This window comes from Macaca mulatta, chromosome 5, assembly GCF_049350105.2.
Source record: "Macaca mulatta isolate MMU2019108-1 chromosome 5, T2T-MMU8v2.0, whole genome shotgun sequence".
Lineage (NCBI taxonomy): Eukaryota > Metazoa > Chordata > Mammalia > Primates > Cercopithecidae > Macaca > Macaca mulatta.
This window is the reverse complement of record NC_133410.1, coordinates 55,279,800-55,296,204: the sequence shown is the minus strand read 5'-3', so window position 1 is coordinate 55,296,204 and position 16,405 is coordinate 55,279,800. Positions and strand designations below refer to the sequence as shown.

At 41.3% G+C, this 16,405-nt stretch overlaps 1 protein-coding gene across 3 annotated transcripts in view; it reads left to right on the top strand.

Moving 5' to 3' along the window:
• The first annotated feature begins 5,009 nt into the window (after nt 1-5,009).
• Nucleotides 5,010-16,405, top strand: part of ANXA3 (annexin A3) — a 61,082-nt gene continuing 49,686 nt past the window's right edge. For 2 of the 3 annotated variants that reach the window (XR_001444792.3, XM_015138462.3), the window contains exons 1-2: nt 5,010-5,090; nt 7,665-7,717. Coding sequence is in view for 2 of the 3 variants with exons in the window: in XM_015138462.3 (XP_014993948.1) it covers nt 7,703-7,717 (15 nt within the window). In the remaining variant the exon portion in view is untranslated. Of the gene's footprint in view, nt 5,259-7,664; nt 7,718-16,405 lie in introns of all 3 variants that reach the window. The other variant, XM_028848479.2, reaches the window with a different exon arrangement.

Below are 16,405 nucleotides of genomic sequence, written 5' to 3'. Positions count from 1 at the left end.
ATGCACTATTGTCACCACATGGATGCAATAAACATAACCTGGAAAGCATCAACAATAATAAGATGTAGTGAAATAATTAGGAAGTGGTTAATTTTGAGTACCTATTACCTTTGTTTTTAACATAATTTATTCAACTGTATTTATTTAACTTGTAATAATTTAATACTGGCTGTGAACTGAAAATTCAGGAGTTGGCTTTCACATGCTGGTATAACCCAGCTCCAACACATCACTGTAACAGCAACTATGTATTTAACAGCCACAATCATGTAATCAGTTAGTTTTTCCTTCACATTTTACCATATGTTCGAAATATATCTCAATAACTTTGCTTTAAAATTTTTTTTTTGGCTGTTAAATTGTTCTTTTGATCAGGGTGCTATAGGAAAATTTGCTTTTTACTAACCTGTAAAGTTCTGTGTATTCAGAATAATGCAAGTTTTATTAAAAGACCTTTCTGAATTCTTTTTCTGGATAACCATAAACCCGGATTCTGACAGCATCATCTAATATTTCCTTCCAAGAAAACTCATCCTTTGGGGGAAAAAATAGTTTTATCATATGCCATGACATGTTTCTAGTATAAATGGTGGTAATAGGGCTGTTGATACAACTAGAAAAATGATAAAAATGATAAAAGTGCATTTGTTAAAGTTACCATCCTGAAATCAAAGAAGTTAAATCCTGAATGATTTAAACAATTAAAGCCTACATGTAAAACATCATCTGTTACTCATTTTCTTCTGGCTACAAATCTAGCCCTATTACTTCCTAGTTGCCTAGAATACAACTCGTAGAACTTACTGAGTCCCTCTGAGCCTGTCTCTCTATCTGCAAAATAGAGGCAATCATAAATAATTTACAGCTGGTTGGTAAGCATGACATAGGTCACGTATGTAAAGTGCATTATGCAATGTCTGGCACAAATAACAATAAATATTTTCCACTCATTTCATGCTAATCTCAGAATTTTTCAAGGTAACATGGGATTTGTTTATTGTGGTGAAGTCTGAATGGGAGTCAGGAATTACTATGCAGAACAGAATGCACAACACCGTCCTATCTTCTCTCTTGCGGAAAGCTCATTACTTTGGATTTGTAAATCTGAGAGGGCTCCCAGGGCACTGGCCTTTTAAGCATGACCATCTCTGCCTTCTCCATTGTAGCTCCTCTTAAATCAGTGGTTCTCAAACTTTAAGGTGCATCAGAATCACTTGATGGAGTAGGGTTTCAGGGAATTTGCATTTCTAATGAGTTTCCAGGTCCCAGGACTCAGCTTTAAGGACCAAGACTGTAATGTCATCAACTCACACTCAGGCAGCTCCAGCCATGCTTATCCTCTGAGTCTAGCAACTCCTGTGTCAGTTAAAGGGCCAGCATATATAATACTGCTGAAAGACTAGGAAAAAAAAAAGTATTCAGCTGGGCATGGTAGCTCACGCCTGTACTCCTAGCACATTAGGAGGCCAAGGTGGGAGGATCACCTGAGGTCAGGAGTTCAAGACCAGCCTGGCCAACATGGTGAAACCCCGTGTCTTCTAAAAATACAAAAAATTAGCAGGGCTTGGTGGCGAGTGCCTGTAATCCCAGCTACTCAGGAGGCTGATGCAGGAGAAGCACTTGAACCCAGGAGGTGGAGGATGCAGTGAGCTGAGATGGCATCACTGCACTCCAGCCTGGGTGACAGAGCAAGACTCTATCTCAAAAAAAAAAAAAAAAAAAAAAAAAAAAAAAAAAAAAAAACTATTCATGCAGTTTAAGTTTCTATTAATATGCAAACACCTAAATGGCAATTTGTTAGTCCTAATCCTATCTCCAAATTAATACTTTCACTAAAAGTTTTTTCCAGAATGATAAGAAATAGGGGCCGAGAGCAGTGGCTCACACCCATAATCCCAGCACTTTGGGAGGCCAAGGCAGGCAGATCACTTGAGGTCAGGAGTTTGAGACCAGACTGGTCAACATGGTGAAATCCTGTCTCTATTAAAAATTTAAAAATTAGCTGGACGTGGTGGTGGGGGGGTGCTGTAGTCTCACCTGCTTGGGAGGGTGAGGTGGGAGAATCACTTGAACCCAGGAAGCAGAGGTTGCAGTGAGATTGTGCCACTGCACTCCAGCCTGGGTGACAGAGTGAGATACTGTCAAAAAAAAAAAAAAAAAAGAGAAAGAAAAAGAAGAAAGAAGAAAGAAGGAAAGAAAGAAAGTGAAAGAAAGAAAGAAAAGAAAGAAAGAGAAAGAAAGAAAGAAAGAAAGAAAGAAAGAAAGAAAGAAAGAAAGAAAGAAAGAAAGAAAGAAAAGAAAGAAAAGAAAGAGGCCGGGCGCGGTGGCTCAAGCCTGTAATCCCAGCACTTTGGGAGGCCGAGACGGGCGGATCACGAGGTCAGGAGATCGAGACCATCCTGGCTAACACCGTGAAACCCCGTCTCTACTAAAAATACAAAAAACTAGCCGGGCGAGGTGGCGGGCGCCTGTAGTCCCAGCTACTCCGGAGGCTGAGGCAGGAGAATGGCCTAAACCCGGGAGGCGGAGCTTGCAGTGAGCTGAGATCCGGCCACTGCACTCCAGCCGGGGCTACAGAGCAAGACTCCGTCTCAAAAAAAAAAAAAAAAAAGAAAGAAAAGAAAGAAAGAAAAGAAAGAAAGAAAGAAAGAAAGAAAAAGAAAGAAAGAAAGAGAAAAAGAAAAGAAAGAAAAAAGAAACAGGGCAATTTATACTATGATTGAGAACTATAGAACACAGCAACTTAAATATGGAGAACTTCAATTTATCTACCCTTGAAGATAAAAGGGGTAGTGGAAGGTAAGAATTCTTTCAAATGATAATGTGTGCAATCAAGTCAAATTGTGTTGCCTCCTTCCCTGTCTCAGTCTTCTTACCGTCCTTCTCCCCCTAAAGCCTGCTATGTTTTAAGTTCTTTCCCCATAGCTTAACACAATATATAAAATAACAAGGTATCATGCATTTTATTTATTTATTTATTTATTTATTTTTTTGAGACAGAGTTTCACTCTTTTTGCCCAGGCTGGAGTGCAATGGCGCAATCTCGGCTCACCGCAACCTCTGCCTCCCGGGTTCAAGCGATTCTCCTGCCTCAGCCTCCCGAGTAGCTGGGATTACAGGCATGTGCCACCACCCCGGCTAATTTTGTATTTTTAGTAGAGACGGGGTTTCTCCATGTTGGTCAGGCTGGTCTTGAACTCCCGACCTCAGGTGATCCACCTGCCTCGGCCTCCCAAAGTGCTGGGATTACAAGCGTGAGCCACCGCGCCCGGCCTGGTATCATGCATTTTAAATACGCTTTCCTTTTTAGAACAGTTTTTAGGTTCCTTCTTTTGATCTGATAGTAGCAATTTGTGTCCTTTAGGTTCCAAGCAAAACTGAGTAGAAAGTACAGAGATTTCCCAAATGTCCCCTGCCCCCACACATGCATAGCCTCCTCTGTTATCAACACCATCCACCAGAGTAGTGTATTTACAACTGGTAAACCTACATTGACATATCATTATCACTGAAGTTCATAGCTTACATTATGGTTCACTCTTGGTGTACATTCTACGGATTTTGACAAATGTATAATGACACGTATCCACCATTATATCATACAGAGTATTTTCACTCTAAAAATCCTCTGTGCTCCACCTGTTCACCCTACCTCCCCTCAACCCCTAGAAACGATTGATTTTTTTTACTGTCTCCATAGTGTTGCCTTTTCTGGAATGTCATATAGTGGGAATCATAGTATGTAGCATTTTCAAATGGGCTTCTTTCTATTAGTAATATGCATTTAAGTTTCTTCCATGTGTTTTTATAGCTTGATAGCTAATTTCTTTTCAGCGCTGAATAAAATTCTATTGTATAGATGTATCACAGTTTGTTTATCCATCCACCTACGAATTACATCTTGGTTGCTTCCGAGTTTTGATACTTATGAGTAAAGCTACTATAAACATCCATGTGCAGGTGTTTGTAGCGGTAAGTTTTCAACTCCTTTGAGTAAATACATAAGGAACCCAGTGATGACTGAGTGTAAGCAATACTTTTTACTTATGTGGTCTTGGATAAATCACTTCACTTTTCTAAGCTTCAGTTTCCTTGTCTGCAAATTGTGATAAAAATAGCACCTCCTAGAGTTCCCTTGAAGATAAAAGAGGTAAGGTATTCAAGCACTTACTTCAATACCTGATACCCAATACATGGTAACTTTTTATTATCTTCTACATCCTTCCGCACACAACTGCTCATAATTCCCTCATACGAGTAGGGCTTTAATCTTTTAGCCTCGATGATTTGTTGTGCTCTTCCAAATGCCTAGAATGCCCTTCCAGGTTACCATCTCCCTGAGCCTTTGGTTGGAATCCTCATACTAGAGGGTCAACACGTTTAGAAGAGGAATTACTGAAATAGTTGAGTTCCAAGCAGTAGCTCTGGCATTTACTGTCTGTGTAAATTTGCTGAAGTTATCCAACGTCTCTGTATCTCAATTTCCTCATCTATAAAATGGCGATAATAGTATCTACCTCATAGAGTTGTTGTCGGAGCCACTTTAATGGCAAAAACCGCGATTACTTTTGCACCAACCTAATAAATCCGCTCATATTCTTAAAGACGTTGAAACAGTGCCTGGTACAAAGTAAATGCCTGATCAATGTTATTGATTGTTATTAATGTTAGGTGACCGCCACCTATGCCACGCAGTGAGTTCCTTAGGTGTGGGGACAGTCTAATCTCCGAATCCACACTGCCTAGAACAAAGTAAGCATTGCAGTACATTTGAGAAAGTAAAGGTGTAGTGGAAACCGAGGGCGAAATGAGGGAGTAGGGAGAAAAGGGTGGTGAAGCTTAGAGACCCGTGAGGGAGCAGAGCTGGGGCGCCTGTGTACAGGGACGAAGCCCGGCGGCAGCAGGGCGCGGCTTCCCTTTCCCGGGGCCTGGGGCCGCAATCAGGTGGAGTCGAGAGGCCGGAGGAGGGGCAGGAGGAAGGGGTGCGGTCGCGATCCAGGCCCGGAGCCAGCGAGGAGCATCAGCGCCCGGGGCGAACACCTTCGCTCGCAGTTCACCCGCACACCAGTTTCCAGCCGCCGCGCTTCGGGGTAAGTTTCGCCCCCCCGGCACGTTCCAGCCAGCTTCGTCCACCGCCGCCGGCTGCCGGGTGGCTTGGGGAGGTCGCGGCGCCTCGCCCAGTTCCCCCGAGAGTGCTGCTCGACCCCGGGCAGGGCTGGCGGCTGGCGCCCGCGCCCTGCCCCAACCCAGCTGCGTAGGTACGGAGCTGGAGGGATCTCAGTCCCGCATTTCAGAGTCCAGGAGACTGGGGCCCAAGGGAGGAAAAGTGCGGTGCCATGGGACGTTCACCCAGGTCTTGGTGGGGCCCAAGCAGATACTTAGCTGTCCTCGCTCCCTGAAAGCTTCGCTTATTGCAGCTAGCAGCGTAGGGGATCCACTTAGCCATCTCGGCCTCCCCAGTCCTAAAGGTCTAGGGGACAGAAAAACGCTGGGAGTCGGAAGGTTCCTCGGGTCCCCGGCATCGCAGACGGGGCTGGCTCAGAGGTCTGCTCTGTGGACTTGGAATCGCACCCACCCTGTGAGCATCTTCTCCCCTTGACATAAGCAATTTATTTTATTTTACTTATTGTTTTAGGAGGTAGAAAAAAAGTGGATTTGCATATTGAGGGTTGGAAGTTCAAGAATTTTGCTTTTTCCTGAAAAGACTCACCGTTTTCTTTGCAACAGAATCCTATTCACTAGACATGAATCATTCCCTTGGCATTTAAGTCCCCAGGTGGGAGGTTTGGATACTTGATTGCAGATGACCATATACAGGAAACTATGCAGGTGCTGGGAGGTTCTGGGTCGCTGGAGGCCCATCCGGCTACTGATAAGAAATTGCATAGCCAGGGCCGAATTCTTTCCAAGGATTTGTGTTCAGCACTGACAGCAAGACTCTGCCCTGTGGGAAAGATACATTTGCTATGTTCATCAACATCATTTTTTAAAATGTAACTAATTAAAACGTTATTGCATGAGGATATCACCTTTGGTTTTCATGAAGACAGAAAACTTCAGACTGACCAGAAAGGGAATTTTTCAATGTAAAGAAAACCAGAATCTTGTTCCCAGAACTATGTGGTTGTGTAGAGAAACCTGTTTAGAAATAACCGTAGAGGAGGAAGTAAAAGGAAATGATGTAATCCCTTTCAGGAAAGGATATGTTGAAATTCTGTTTAAGTCATTTGGCTTTCGCTGTGGAGTAATTCTTTACATCTTAAAAGTTAAATGATAGATTAGTAATAATTCTTAATAATTTTCCAATTCTACTGGATCAACGCATATTGAGGGTCAGGTTTGGTCAGGTGTGGGCAGGCAGTGGGATAAGGCAGAAGCATAGGGGTTAGGTTCATACCTTTAGCGTCTAGCTGCCTCCATGCAGTAGGGGTCCACTCACTAGCTGTGTGACTGTGGGACGTTACCATACCTCTCTGGCCCCAGCTTCTTCATATGCAGAACGAAGATGTAATACCTAACTCACTGGATGATTGTGTGCCTTGTATTAAATCATTCATTTAATCAATACTTTTTTTTTTTTTTAAATATCTACTGTGCCCCAGTGCACACAGATAAGAAGAGTCTCCAGCCTTGTGAAACTGACCTCGTTCAATGCTGGCAACACCCCCTTCTTCACTTTTTAAAGATAAGGAAATTGAGGCCCAAAGAAATTGTGTTTAGCTTTAAGAGGCAAAATGAGAACTAATAATACCTTGTTTTCACTGTATAGGATGGTTTCACTTCTGAGTTTTAGACTTCATAATAGTTTATCTGACTGTAACCCCTCATAAGTCAAAGAGCATCTATTTAGAGAGATACCGTGTTTGACTCTAACTAGAGAGTCAACTGCCCTAGGCTACAGGGAGCCTGAAAAAACCAGGGCAACATATTTCCAGAGACTAATAGTGTAATTTCCCACTGAACTTTGCTCTAGGGGTGTCAGGGAATTTTTAGAATATTTTGTTCCCAGGAAGGGTGGGAGCAACTTGCATTTCTAAATCAACCCTGGAGATATGCCAGCTTGTTTGAATAATATCTATTTCAGAAAAATGTGTCTGGCTTCCCAATCAAAGAACTGTCCCTTTCACCTCTGCACCCCACCAAGGACTGGACCACCTCCTCAAAGAGCAGACGTGTCTTTATAAGACTGTAGGCTTGGAGTCTTGTAAAATGTACATAGAGGTTTCACAATCAAGCACATGGAATCCAATTGAAGGCAGCTAAACTTTGTTGATTTGGTGAGGAGGAGCAAAATCCTATGTTTTTGTTGTTATTGATCCCCGTAGTGGTAGCCTGTCAGTAATCAGCATAGTTCTGCTGGACTTTAAATAAGTCAAACATTGGCTTTTCAGGAAGTATATTTGTAAGCATCTTAAGTACAAAGATTTTCTTCTGTCTCTTGTCTTGAAGTCCAGGTCTAGCACAGTCCCTTGCATATGGTAGATGCTCAGGAAATGTTTGTTTAGCAAATGGGATACCCAAAGTCAGATATATCCTCTTCCTGAGCAGGTTTTCTGTGAATGTTGACATCTGCTTTCTGGATTCAAGATTGAGGGTTGGACTGAGATTATTGTGTTCTAAATCACATATTGATACCATTTACTAATTTTTTTTTCTTTTAATAGATTAGTGTGATCTCAGCTCAAGGCAAAGGTGGGATATCATGGCATCTATCTGGGTAAGTAAAAATTAAGCCTTCACAACACAGTAACATGTATGAGTCAAACCAAAACACAGAAAGTCAAGATAGCAAGAAAAATTTTATGAAAGTTGTTAAGTTTATCTGGCAAAATCAACATTCCAGAAAAGCCAGAGGATGTCAAAAATAATAAAATATTTTAAAAAATGCATTGTAAAGTTACATAGTTAAAATAATTCATGATGACACCAAAGCAGAAAGGTCAAAATCAGATAATAAATTTGGTATATAATTTGGGAATTTATTATATGAAAAAGATGACATATCGGAGAAGAAGAGATGGGTTATTCAATGAATGTTAGGAAAAATTCTAGCTGTTTGGGTAAAAAGTAAATCTGTATTCCTTTTTCTGCCTTACAATAAAATAAATTCCATGTGGATAAAATACAGAAATGAAGAAAATGAAATATGAATGGGCTGGGTGTACTGCCTTACACCTGTAATGCTAGCACTTTGGGAGGCCTAAGTGGGTGGATCACCTAAAGCCAGGAGTTCGAGACCAGCCTGGCCAACATGGTGAAACCCTGTCTCTACTAGAAATACCAAAATAGCCCAGTATGATGGCACACACCTGTAATCCCAGCTACTCAGGAGGCTGAGGCAGGAGAATCGCCTGAACCTGGAAGGTGAAGGTTGCAGTGAGCTGAGATCACGCCACTGCACTCCAGCCTGGGAAACAGAGTGAGAATCCATCTCAAAAAAAAAAAAAAGAAAGAAAAGAAAAAGAAATATGAATGGATTCAAGAATAATCTTGGAGTGGGGAAGGCGCTTAGAACTGTGACACAAAACCAAAGGCCTAAAATAAAAATATTGATCTATTTTAACTACATACAAGTTTATAATTATGACAGCCAACAATCCCATTGGTAGAGGCAGAAGACAGCTCACAGGGAAAAAATATTTGCAGCACATTAGGCAAAAGACTTATTTCCTTAACATGCAAATAACTTGAATAAATCAGTTTAAAAAATGAACTTGACAGAAAAAATCGTAAGGGACATAAACAGGACATAAAAAGAATTATAAGTGTCCAATAACATCAGAACGTGCTACAAGATCAGACACAGTGGCTCACACCTATAATCCCAGCATTTTGAGAGGCCAAAGTGGGAGGATTATTTGAGCCCAGAAGTTCAAGACCAGCATGGGTAATATGGCAAGACCCAGTCTCTTAAAAAAAAAAAAAACCCTAAAAATCAGCTGAACGTGGTGGGGCATACTCATGGTCCTAGATACTCAGGAGGCTCAGGTGGGAGGATCGTTTAAGCCGAAGAGGTGGAGGCTGCAGTGAGCCATGTTCATGCCACTGTACTCCAGCTTGGGTGACAGAGTGAGACCCTATCTATTTTTTTTTTTAATCCTGCATCTCACTCAGAATTGAAGAAACAAAAATATCGTGATGAGAAACCCTTTTCTACCTAAGAGATTGGTGAAGGTTAAAAAAAAAAAAAGTAATGTAGAGGATGTGGGCAAGGTGATATTTTTATTATCTGTTCATAGGAGAGTAAATTTAGTACACTTTTGGATGGTATTTTGACAATATCTATCAGTCCTTAAATGCACACGTCCTTTAAACCCAGTAATTCCACTTGTGGGTATGTATCTTTAGATAAACTTGCATAAGGTTGAAAAAATAGGTGCCCAACTACATTTGTTTGTATTAATGAAAACATGTGGACAGCATAAATGTCCATCCATGGGGTAGGAATAAGTAAATTACTCATTTATAACTTATAGGCATTTTTATGTGATCATTAAAACAAATGGGCAAAAAGTGGATCAGCTGTATGTGAACTGACATTAAAAAAGTCCCAAGATATAATAATTTAAAAAATTGCCAGGTGCGGTGGCTCACACCTGTAATCCCAGCACTTTGGGAGGCCAAGGCGGGTGGATCATGAGGTCAGGAGATCGAGACCATCCTGGCCTTAGTAGAGACGGGTGAAACCCCGTCTCTACTAAAAATATATATTAAAAAAACATTAGCCGGGCGCAGTGGCGGGCGCCTGTAATCCCAGGTACTCCGGAAGCTGAGGCAGGAGAATGGCGTGAACCCGGGAGGCGGAGCTTGCGGTGAGCGGAGATAGCGCCACTGCAGTCCGGCCTGGGTGAAAGAGCGAGACTTCTGTCTAAAAAAATAAAAAAATAAAAAAAATCAACTTAGCGAATAATATGTACAGAGGGATTCTGTTTAAAAGAAAGAACAAAGAAAATAAACAACATACAGAAAGACTATTACATGAAAACTTTGTGGAAAGGTAGAATTGTGAGAGCACTTTTACTTTTCAATATATCACCTTCTGTACTGTTTGAATTTTTTTAAATCATGAGCATACATTATATTTTATAAGTAAGGGGCAGGGCAAGTTTAAAGAAAAGCCTGTGCAGATGTGACCATCCCTTCGCCTGGGCAGTATGGATGGAAGGTGTGCTGTTGGAAGGCTTTGTTTGGCCCAAATTACTCCCTTCCCACTGGCTAGGCTAATCTCTCATCTTTCATCTGAAATCCCTGCTGCTTTTATGAACATCTCATAGAGTCAGATGAAAAAAGCATCTCTCCAAAATGCTGGTGTTAAAAAAAGTCTCCCTCTGGCCCTTGCCCATGAGTAAATTGACATGAAATTAGTTGAGCAGGCTCTCCACTGACACCTTCAAAGGCGTGGCATGTTTCTGAAGGGCTAGGAGAGACCCAGGTGAGTGTGATCAAGGGTGTATTCATTTCCTATTGCAGCTGTGACAAATTACCATAAATTTAGCAATGTAAAACAACACCCATTTATTATCTCACAGTTCTGTATGTTAGAAGCCTGAAATGGGTCTCACAGCACTAAAATGAAGGTGTTGTTGGGACTGCGTGCCTTTCTGGAGGACTTTGGGAAGAATCCTCTTCCAAGCCCGTTTAGGTTGTTGGTAGAATTTAGTTCCTTGTAGTTGCAGAATTGAGCCCTTAGTCCTTGCTGGCTGCCAGCAGAAGCTGTCTTTGGCTCCTGCAGGCCTCTGCCTGTCATTGTACGTGGCCCCTACATCTCAGAACCAGCAATAATGCATCAGATCTTTCTTATGCTTGGAATCTCTTTTCTGCCTTTCTCTTCTCCCTCCAGCTGAATATATTTCTCTGCTTTTAAGGGCGCGTGTGATTAAATTGGGCCCACCTGGATAACGTGGGCTAATCCCTGTGTTTTAAGGTATGGAACCTTAATTACGTTTGCAAAGTCCCTTTCATCATGGAACACAATACATTGACAATTTCCGTGGATTATGGTGTATACATTTTAGGAGGCTGTTGTTCTGCCTACCACAAGGGCTAGGAGTATGGCTACATCAGGGATGGTAGCATTTGGCATCAGATAGCAGGAAAGAGGTGGGGAGGGGTCACAAAGGGGAGGCTAACCTGAGCCTGGAGAGCAAACCCTCACATGGAGAAAGAGTCCCTAGCCAGAGAAGGGCTCCTGCTGTCCCTGGGTTTTTGTTTTGTTTTGTTTTGTTTTCCTATTTACCTCCTCTCCCTCTATTAAAGAACTAATATCTGTGAGTGAGATCTCAGAGAGCAAAAATTAAGAACAACTCAGAACCGCTATGGAAAACAAGATAGCAATTCTCCAAAAAATTAAAACTAGAACTACCACATGCTCCAGCAATCCCATTTCTGGATATATATCCAAAGGAAATGAAAGCAGGATCTTAAAGAAAGATATCTGTATACCCATGTTCACTGCAGTACTTTTTACAATAGCCAAGAGGTGGAAACAGCCCAGTTTCCATGGACAAGAATGAATAAACAAAATGCGGTACATACACACAATGGAATATTATTCAGTCTTTTAAAAACACATGTTGTGTGACAGGAAGAAACCCCTGTCACATGCTACTGTATGGGCGAGCCTTGAGCCCATTATGTTAAGTGAAATAAGTCAGTCCCAAAGAGACAAAATGCTGTATGATTCCATTGATACGAGGTATCCAAAGCAGTCAAATTCATAGGAACAGAAGGCAGACTGGTCGTTAGGAATGAATAAGGAAAGAGAAAAAGAGGAGTTGTTTAATGTGTAGAGTTTCAGTTCTGAAAGATGAAAAAGTTCTGAAGATGTTTCAAAACAATGTAAATATTCTAACCACTACTGAACCGTACACTTAGAAATGGTTACTATGGTAAAAACCCTCAGATTTCCAATTGTAAATATTCTTATCACAAAGTTTTATGTGTTCTTTTTTTCTCTCTGCCACACGAAAGCACATACACACTCAAACGTAAATAAGCAATCAAGTCCTTGCATTTCTACAAAACTGTATACGTGGTTATGTGTATGATTAGTTTATTACAGTGCTATGATCAAGAGAGAAGTCATTAGTTGCAATTTCAATGCATTACCATTGAAGATGAAAGAATGGCTGGTTTCTTAGGTCTTTTATATTCTATCCAAGGGTGTTGCAACCCTACCATTGTTTCAGATGAATCAACAGTCTGTGTTGCATTAGTATTTCCTTTGCTTGCAAATTTTGAATATCTCTGTTCAGACATATGTTCTACCACTTCACCCTTGATGAAAGGGTCTGATATCTTATTGGTCTGTACTCCTTGGACTCAGGGTCCCTTGTCATATGTTGCCTGTAGGTCCATAGCAAGCACTCAGGAAGCCCACCAATTAGAATGTCTTAGAACATGACATTTTATTAAGCTACCACAGCAGTATTTTTTCTGTGTACTTTCTGTAATACAATGCTGGCTTTCTTATGTAAATACTCTGAGCTCTTTCCTCCTTGATCAATTCCTAACTTACATTTACAGAATAATAATAAATGTAATTCCTATTTGTTTGAACTCTCAAATTAGAATTTTTATTATGGTACTAGAATTTTTCTTTCTCTCTCTTTCTTTTCTTTTCTTTTTTTTTTTTTTTTTTTTTTTTTTTTTGACAGAGCTTCACTTTGTCATTCAGGCTGGAGTGCAGTGGTGCAATCACAGCTTGCTGCAGCCTCGACCTCCTGGGCACAAGCGATCCTACTGCCTCAGTCTCCTGAGTAGCTGGGACCACAGGCATGCCCCAGCATGCCCAGCTAATTTTTAAATTTTTTTGTAGAGATGGGGACTCACTGTGTTGCGCAGGCTGGTCTTGAACTCCGGAGCTCAACTGATCCACCCGCATTGGCTTTCAAAAGTGCTGGGATTACTGGTGTGAGCCACCGCACCCAGTGGTGCTAGAATTTTTAAAAATTAACTCGCAATCATTGTAATCACCATTAATTGTTATTAACATCCTAACTTGGTATCCATTCTCCTTTCACCACTCCAAACTCCAGTTTACAAAATGAGGAAAGGGAATATAGAGGCACTCTGCAACCAAGGGATAAGAGAAGTTTTATGAAAACATATTACCTAAATACAATGCCTACTAACTTTGTTTTGAAGTTCATCCAAAACAGTTAAACAATTAAAGCAGCAAGTACCTAGTTCGACAGGCTCTGCTGGGAGCAGAATGAAGACAGTCTAACCACAGTCTTAACTCTCCCTTTCAGAACTCCCTAATCATTTAAAAGGTAGGCTCTTGAGCAAATTGCTTAGTCCTTCTCTACTTCAGTTTCCTCATCTACAAAACAGGTATGGTAATAGTGCCTATCTCATCTAGGGTTTGTAAGCATTAAGCCAGTTCATGTAAAATGTATTAGCAGTGCCTGGCATGGAGTGAGCACTCAATAAATGTTAGTTTTAATCAGCATGATTTCAATATATTAATTTTATTCTAAAATGTATTTCTTGCCAAATAATATTGTGCAACTGTTTTTGTAGAGGGGCTTCTGCCTATTTCCTGGGCATGATTTTATTACACATGAGTAGCCCCCTCTCCCCATTGGAATGGTTCTTTCAGCCATCTAAAAGAGATGGCATATCCTCAATCAAATTCCTTCTGGCCACTCTTATTTTCAACATTTTATAATATTTTAAACACATATATATTTCTAAAGACATAAAAATCCTCCCTTTCCACTCCTAGTGGGCATACTGGAATACATTTCTGACACTGACTACCCAGCGTTAGCATCAGATTCCACAGCATTAAGGGCTCAGTCCTCCGCAAAACTGCCCTCACTTCAGATATCAGTTCAAGTCTCAGGAATCACCTGCACTGTGGCCAACTGGCTATAAATTTGGGGGTTTCCATGACCCTCTGAAATTAAAGAATTCCCTAGAATGATTCACAGAACTCACTGAAAGTGTGATCCTTATGAGTGCAAGTTTATTATGAGGGGTACACATGGGCAAGCTCTGGAAGGGTCCTGGACCCAGAGACTCCATGCCCTCTCCCTGTGGCGTCAGGGCACCTCACCCTCCCTTTGTGTCAGTGTGTTCAATAACCAGGAAGCTCCTCTGAGCCTCAGTGTCCAGAATTGTAATTGGAGTTCCATTATGTAGGCACAATTGATTGATTAAATTGTTTGCTACATGATTGAACTCAATCTCCAGCCCCTCTTTCATCCTCAGAGGTCCGGCTGACCAGAGTTGCAACCCTGTGATCACAGGGCTAATCTTTCTGGAGACCAGCCATCATTCTAAGGCTATCTAAGAGTATGCCATGAGTCACCCCAATTGCATCACAAAGTCACTGCTATCACTCAGGAAATTCCAAGGGTTTTTGAAGCTCTGTGCCAAGAACCAGTACAAAGACCAGATACATTCCTAATTGTACTACACATATATAACTCACATTAAGGCACACAGTTTCCAATATATATTATTTTATTTTTGACTAACGTTACATTAAAAATAAGGTTATATTAGTTCCAATGGCACTGGCTATTTATGTTGATCAGAAGCTCTGATTGTTAGATATATTTTTCATATATGGGAAAAATGGGAAAATGAATTAATGTTTGGTAATAAATATAGATTGGCAAGACAGAATCATTCAAAACATGGCATCCATGTAGAAGATATTGAAAAAGGAATCCATGGTGGTAGAAATGTGGGGGGAAGGCTACCAGGACGGACCCTTGCAGATGGGAAAAGCTACTCCATGATCATGTGTTCATGGTGAGAGTTAGAAGGCACAGCCTCCCTTCCCTACCGAACTCTTCCACTCTGGAGGGAGCAAGACTGGTGCAGTTTGACACATGAGGACACACTCGTCTCATTTCCACTGTTAACCCAGAGGAATGGCAGTAGTGGTAGGGCTGTTAGGAAAGGTGCAATGTGCTAACATGAGAGAGAATTTTGGGAAGATAATGCCTTTCAAATTCTGTCCCATGGAAGATACCAGCTCTGGACATTTGGATGCTGCTATTACTGGGTTCAAAGAGTTTGTGAGTGTCCTGTCCAGTTTCATACTTCTTGCTTTGACACAGACATCCCATTAGACCTTTCTTTCCTGGTATAGTTGCTCTTCTTTGCTATGCAGATTTAAAACATGTGTGAGGAGAAACCTGTGTTCATGCATGTGATTGTGCTGAACTCCTCCTCTGGTCTCCCTCCCATCTACCACACCCGGGAATGGAATATCAAGATGGTGACTATTTTCACTGAAAGAAACTTTTCACATCCCAAGCAGAACAGGTATCTTCCCTGGTTAGGTGCTGTTCAAGTCTGCTGTGTGTTTTAAACCATGTTCCCTGAAACTGCTTTAGGTAAATATTGGCATTTAGACAGGTACACAAATGGTCTATTGCAGAAAGTTGATTTAAAACAGGTTAGACCTGGATTTCAAATCAAAACATTTAAGCTTTGTTTAATGTTTCCAAAGCCTGGAAAATTTCTCATCTGAGTGAGAGCAGAGAGGCTTCCTAGGAATGAGTGGAATGAACACTAAAAAGCTGTTCTTGGCCGGGCGCGGTGGCTCAAGCCTGTAATCCCAGCACTTTGGGAGGCCGAGACGGGCAGATCACGAGGTGAGGAGATCGAGACCATCCTGGCTAACATGGTGAAACCCCGTCTCTACTAAAAATACAAAAAATTAGCCGGGCGCAGTGGCGGGCGCCTGTAGTCCCAGCTACTCGGGAGGCTGAGGCAGGAGAATGGCGTGAACCTGGGAGGCGGAGCTTGCAGTGAGTGGAGATTGCACCACTGCACTCCAGCCTGGGCCACAGAGTGAGACTCCGTCTCAGATAAATAAATAAATAAATAAATAAATAAATAAATAAATAAATAAAATAAAATAAAATTCTGTTCTTTGCCATTCTCTGACGTTAGCCCAACTGTGAAGGAGGGAGGGTCCCTCTTTCATATTTAATCATGATAAAGTGATAGTATGCAAAGCTAATGTTTAGCCATTGGAAGAGCCTGGTAAATCAGAGGTAAAGAGGAAAAAAAGTTTTAGATCAGACAGCAAGGAATGTAAAGTGGAGAAGGTACGATTTGTTCTCTTCAAAGTCTATTTTTTTGGTGGATGTAAAGCAGTTAGATAAAAAAGAAGTATATAGAGTGCTGAGCAATAAAATGAATACACAGGTCTCACATGAATTATAAGAGAAAAAATCAAAACAGGAGAAAATTCTCATCTATCCCTTCATTATCAGATCTTTGCTTCTTTCATTTGTAACTCTTTGTGTTTGATTCAGCACCTCATGTAGGTTCTGGAGGCATGTTTCAATAGGAGTAGGACAGCCCCATGTGAACAGGGTTTAAGAAAGGTGAAGACTGCATTTGTAGAATTTTTAACATATGGCATGGAGCTCTG